This window comes from Clinocottus analis, unplaced genomic scaffold, assembly GCF_023055335.1.
Source record: "Clinocottus analis isolate CAN_PGR_092001 unplaced genomic scaffold, fCliAna1.0.p SCAF_5, whole genome shotgun sequence".
Classification (NCBI taxonomy): Eukaryota; Metazoa; Chordata; class Actinopteri; order Perciformes; family Cottidae; genus Clinocottus; species Clinocottus analis.
The window spans coordinates 15,863,629-15,870,250 of NW_027176207.1; the positions used below are offsets into that span (position 1 = coordinate 15,863,629).

The 6,622-nt window shown below is 40.5% G+C and overlaps 1 protein-coding gene across 1 annotated transcript in view; it reads left to right on the forward strand.

The window, feature by feature from the left end:
• The window catches only part of stk32a (serine/threonine kinase 32A), a 55,826-nt gene that overhangs the window by 19,031 nt on the left and 30,173 nt on the right, over positions 1-6,622 (forward strand). Inside the window, exon 5 of the mRNA XM_068601360.1 lies at positions 1,586-1,759. Coding sequence (XP_068457461.1) covers positions 1,586-1,759 — 174 coding nt within the window. The remainder of the gene's footprint in view (positions 1-1,585; positions 1,760-6,622) is intronic.

Below are 6,622 nucleotides of genomic sequence, written 5' to 3' on the forward strand. Positions count from 1 at the left end.
AGAGCAAATTCTACGCACTAAAACTAAGTTGTCTAAGCAGACAGTTTATTCTTGCCTGCCAAAATATTTAAACTACACACTGATTTAAAGAATATGTAATATATGTAATGCCCACTTTAATGAAACAGCAACATGTTAACCCTGAATAGAGGTCGAGGCGGGGGAAGGGAGCCATCTGAGTGGACAATGTTGCTGAGAGGATGCAGAATAAATGAGCTATAAGATTGTCATACTGCCAATGTTGCTGGAATGGAAGATGTACAAATCCTCAATAACACATCACTGTAACAAAAAAAAAGCCAGGATAATCTGTTTGCTGATCACTAATGTAATCACAAGAGATTATGTTCTTTTTCTCTGTGTTAACTATTCCCATTTGATTTTTGCTGTAGAAAGCAGACAGCAACAAAAACAGGATGCAACTTGGATGATGATTGTGTCCTCAATGTATTTTTAAGTGTGCAGATAATCTGTTTTATTCTAGTGTACACAGCTCTTTGGTAAGCAATGTAAAATATTTTAGTTTACACTTGTGTCTGTCTTGATTTCATCTTTTTTTTTCTTCTGGGAAATCCATTTTGAATCAAATATGAATGTCAGGTACACTATATCACATCCAAAAACCCTACTTTAAAAGATTTAAATGTGCCTCAACACACCTGAGCACTGACAATAACAACATAAAACGTAACGACTAAAAACTGTTATAGCGACACAAAACAGGAAATCTTAGCCTGGTAGCCTTGACGACAGGAGAAAGAGCGTTTCCCCCACATGATTTTGCTACCGTGTAGGTCCTCCTGCCATGAGTAACATGTGATGAGTGCTTTTCTGCTGCTTGTTGTACCGTTAGTCACACAGAGCAGAGCAGCATCTACCCTCAGAGACACCGGGTGGCTCCTGAGGCTGAATTGTGGACACATGGGGTTGAAACAGCGATGGGTGAATGTGTTGAACCGTTAGTTCTTGTCAAATCAGGATCGTACACACGGTCTCATAAAGGTTGATTTGCCTGAGGAGCACACGGCTTCCATGAATTACATTTGCCCTTGACATGTTCTTTTCTTGCTGATGGGTAATAAGTGTTACATCTTCAGCATTGCAGCAATGCAAATAGTCAGAAGACTCAGTTAGACTTTCTTCTTCTTCCAGCATGAGTCCCCCCCCCTCACACTCCCCTTACCCAAAAATATAACGTGTTTTGTCTTATGATCATCTTTTGGGAACCCTTCTTATACATTGTTTTATGGTATTATGTGCCACCATCTTCCGCCTCTTAGAACTACCACCTTATTCCCCCTCTCCTCTCCTGTAACTTCCACATCTCCATATTTACCTTCCCTTCAAACCTCCCTCTCTGCTGCTCTGTTTTCTAATTTCTGGGACCAGCTGTCACCACTCTTCTTTTCACCCCCAGTTCTGATTGCATGTCTCACTCTTCCTTCTAACCTCCCCGGTAAGCATCGACCCACTTAAATCTTTTTTTTTTTTTTTTTTTCAAAATCTCCTTCGTCTCCAACCCCATGTCTATGTCACTAGCCGGCCTTGTCACTCTTCACTCCTGACCGCCTGCCTTCCTCTGCAGGTATTCCTTCCAGGATGAGGAGGACATGTTTATGGTGGTGGACTTGCTCCTGGGAGGAGACCTGCGCTATCACCTCCAGCAGAACGTCCACTTCTCAGAGAGCACCGTCAAGCTCTACGTCTGTGAACTGGCCCTGGCGCTGGGATACCTCCGTACGAAGCGGATCATACACAGGTGAGAAGTTGTCTCTTGATTGCTTTGATCTGAATCCTTTTTTTTTTGGAGTTTGGTTAACACTCGTCGATCTATGCAAACAACAGGAGACTGGTTGCCACGTTATTTATCCTCCGGCTACAGTATGTGTCCTCCTTCTGTCTCTTTCCCTTGTTTTTCACCACCAAGTTTGAGTATTGTCTACCCCGGTGTTCTTTTCTCCTTGGCTGTCCACTCCTATATTATATTCTAATATGACTGCTCCACCACTGTGCAGAAAGGTCAAGCTGTCTTGGCATGGAGGTCACACCTGACACAACAGTTTACCCTGAGCTGAAGACTATGGCCGTCATAAAATGCACCACTTCTGTCCCTACTGCTGCGTCACAGCCTAAATTAATTTGTAAAATGCAGGTTAAGAGCTTTTTAGGCAGAGATACCTGCTGCTATTGCAGAGACACCGACTCACATGGCCAAGAAAGACATGGCGACAGCCCAATATTGTTATTATAAGTTGTTGAAGTGATTCAAAGAGCTTGGGATATCCTATTACAGCCAATAATGCTGCCAAAATATGTCCCTCTTTCCCATACTGCTATCAGGTAACAAATACAATTTGTTACCTGTAATTTCTTCTTTAGTGGATTTACTTTAGGTTGATTCCTCGTACCCAACCTTTGATCAACAGGCTTACTTTTATGCATCAACATTCATGAGGTGCTCTGCAGTGACCATTTATGGGTAATTGTGGGAGGGAACTGGGTGTTGCGTGCAGGCAATTCCTGGTTGTTCAGGGATTTATATGAGAAATTGTGCACTGGCAGGCATGGGCAATGTTTTATAAATCAGGATATTATTTGGCTTCCAAATATTTCCTTAGTTGTACATCAACAAACATTTAGTATGGATTATAGGCAGAGTTTTAGAATGAGAAAAAAAAGCACAACATGATAACTTTTTGCTTTATAATGACTCTTACAGTATTTTAAAAGTATACATTTACAGCATGGGTAACCTGAGTAGCGCATGAATAGTTATTTGTTCCAATATCTGAGGCAATGTAAAGAGAGTATTCCCTTCTTTGCTTTGACTTCCTTCTCCACTGTGGTGACTGAGCATCCAGGTAAACAGAAAGACAGGCCTTCTCCAAAGATGACTAATCGGAAACTTACCTCCAACAAGGAACGCCAGATAACAAATGGGAGCAATTAACGTAAAGCAGACCACTTGCTCTTGTCCCTGCTTTTACAACAGAAAAAAAAGAACGAGCGAGAGAAAGAAATGGGACAAATTTATTTATTTGCATATTCACTGGGTCCATTGAGGGATATGAATATTTAAATGATGTTTTCTATTTTAGTGCTGAAGAGGACAGACTTGATGCGCAGGTGTTGGGGGCGTTTGTTTAGATGGAATCAACATCTTTTCAATCTGCATTCATTAGCTTCAAATAGGAAGAGGAGCTGAAAGTAACTCTCAGCTCATCTCCGTGGAAATTGAATATATCATTTCCTCCCTCAGATGTGGACGTGTTGACTTTGGTGTGGCGATTGAATGCACTCAAAGCCTTCCGAATGTGTTTGCGTGTATGTGTATTCACCTGCGTACATGTGTGTAAATGCAGGATGTGCATGTTCTTCTTACGTTGGTTTTTGATGATTTTGATGAGAATCAGGGGAGGAACGACGATAACATGGCAACATGAAGATATGGTAATTTTGTTATTGCAAGTCCGATCATGACTATGCCAGAATCTGCTTGTTGTAATAGCAGTGCTTTGGTTTAATGTGATGCTAGATGTCCATTAGTTCAGCTACACTTTAATCACAAAACAAATCACACAAAGATTGCAAATCTAATTAAAAATAAAGTGTAACTTTATAAAGTGTTTCGCACTTAAATTTGAAGTCTCAGTTTTTAACTCAGTCTTGCACGGTACATGTGCTCATACATTTCTAAACAATTATATTTACCTCACTGTTCATTTACATTTACCACCAGTTGTCAACTTTACTCTCAGTTTCTCCTCTCTTTCGACCCCCAATCGCATTTATTAAGAAGACATCATGAATCAAACGTAGACTTTTTTTTTGGAAACTTCTCACGAACAAATTTAGAAAACCACGTAAGAGGAATTCAAGATGTTTTATTGTCATATACACAGATAACAGCTGGTTACTCAGTACAATGAAACAGTTATTTTGCTCAGTCCTCCTTCCACACAGAATTACAAGAAAATTCACTTATTAGTTTCACAGATTGTTTTCTCTGAGGAAGGTATTGGTGAATGAGGACCGCTGGTTCTAAAGGTTGTGTTAGTGCCAAGTGCAAACATGTTGTTTTATATTGTTTAAAACAAACTTCAATGTAATAGAAGTGTCATCAAAGCAGGCTGCAATTTGCAGGACGTAAAGGAGAAGAAAGTATACATCATGGCATCGTCAGCATACAAACGAACACGGCAGCACTCAGTTGGAAAATATACATATTATGTGCAAAGTTAAAAGCAGGGAGCTTAATATTGATCCTAATGGGATACTCGTATTAACTATTTGGGGAAAAGGAGTTTATGGATCCCCTGTGGGTTCTAGGCAGTATCTCAGTAATCTTTGACAAACACATTTGAATTATTGATTTGAATACAAGTTCTTAATTTAGAAACTGCTAAGTTTAAATATGTTTGGTGGTTATGGATCGAGGACGGAGTCCTGTTCCTGAAAGCTGCAGTGTCAACAGCAGACATCTCTGTGTTTAATATTGCCAATTATTTTTCAATAATGAGCTCTTGAACTGTATGCCACTTTGTATGGCAAATGAACAATCTCAAGGGAGCGCGCACGGAGCAGCAACGACTTTAATAACAGCAGATCACCTCGTCTCGATAGAGCCAGGATGGAAAATCAAGACAGCAGCGTCATCATGGGACATGAGGAGCCCCAGAACAGGAAGAATGATGCGCGGTCGAAGTTAAATTAATTACAATGCGCTATTAAGTGGGAATTGATTTTACGTGAAGCCTTCAAAGTAGGGAGTAATTTAGAAGTGTTCTACTACTCGTCCTTAAATAAAATGCTATTATCAACCACTGGAAATAGTGGCCAAAACTAAGAAACGTTGTAAATGTAAGATTTTAAACTACAACTCCATCACATTACACTCCGCTACATGTTAGGTGTTAAACTACAGTCCTTTTCCGTGTCATCTGGTTTATCTTATTTGTGTTGTAGTTACTGTGTTTTTAACCCTGAGCTCTCTGAGGAGTTTGAATTATTGACAACAGAATGAGTCTCAATTAGACGACATCTTCAGAGAGTTTAGTCTGTCCAAACAAGTGGAAAGCTAAATGGCAAGTGTGTGACAGGGGAAGGAATTTGTGTGTGTGTGTGTGTGTGTGTGTGTGTGTGTGTGTGTGTGTGTGTGTGTGTGTGTGTCTAGTCACCTCACCACAGCTTTTCTGACATCAACAACAATTATCTGAGGCTGAATCCTCCGGTGTATTTTGTTGCTTCCTGGAGTCCTCATAATGGAAAGACCTGCATGTTGACAGCCAGCAGACGCTTTTAACAAGTCAATATTCCTCTCACTGTTTCATTTAGGGAACACACTGTCCACTAAAGTAGTTAAGGGACTAATCGTTCCTATTAAACTGACAGAGATGGATATGGATCCTGCAGACAGACCTCAGTCTACAGGACGTGAATCTCACAGTGAAACATGTACACTTGTTTGAATAATGTTTTTAAGGATAGGACCTCAAGAAACTGCTATTACACTCGTATGCTTTTGCAAAGTGTGTGTTTTTTTATGAGTTGTTTCATATAGAATACAGGATATTTGCCTGTGCCGAGCATTTTATATTTGTTGTTTGCATTCGTTCAGAGTAAAAGCGGCCATTTTAACGAGGAACATTTAGTTTTCATGATAAGCTGATAGGTGGCCGGTGTGACTGTTGATTTTCTATCATTTTTCTGATTCTTAACAAATCCCTTGAAAAGACAAAAACCCAATCCAAGTACTGTCCGTGTAACAAAAGGTTGATATACAGTCATGTATTTCTCTGCGCCGCAGAGCCTGATTGTTGTCAATGAGCCACATCTTTCCTCCGGGTGACATGATCTTTAACGACCATGAACGTGGCAATGCAGTGTACTTTGACTCAATGCCAGATGCACCATCTTGTTGCTGTAAATACTCACTCGGGTGCCAAATGTGTCGCCTAAAATCTGTTCCCAAACAAATGCACTATTTACTCCTGTGTGAGTAAAGTTTGTGTCCAGCTGAATCCACAAGGCACTTGGTAAGTATAAGACTTTGTGACACATTTCTTAAGATTTTCATCTTCGGCTGGAACAAATGGGCTTGAGGCGGAGTGCCACTGGAAGTTGGGAAGTATTCCGAGACAGACTAAAACCGTGTTGTTTTTGGTCTTTCCATGGAAACTGTCCAATCTATTTATTCAGTTTCCTGAAGCATACTGAGACCCAGCTGTTCCAGCAGCAAGCCTATTTCATCCAAGGAGGATTCTCTTTTGCAAGCTATGATCTTATTTCCCCATCTCTCTCTCTCTCTCTCTCTCTCTCTCTCTCTCTCTCTCTCTCTCTCTCTCTCTCTCTCTCTCTCTCTCTCACAAACATACAAACACACACACACACACACACACACACAGTATACCGTGCGTTTCCCTCATCTCTTTCATTATTACTCCCCTTTTGTTTTATCAACTGAATTTATATTTCCCTTTCTCTTCTCTCCCTCATCCTCCTTTCTTCGTCTCAGTTTTGCCCAATTTTACTATTTCTCTGAGGGAGTGGCAGCTTGCCTAAAATAATCTAAATTGCTCCTTCATCCCCTTCTTCTCTGGGGGCCTTTTTGCCAAGCTGCCAA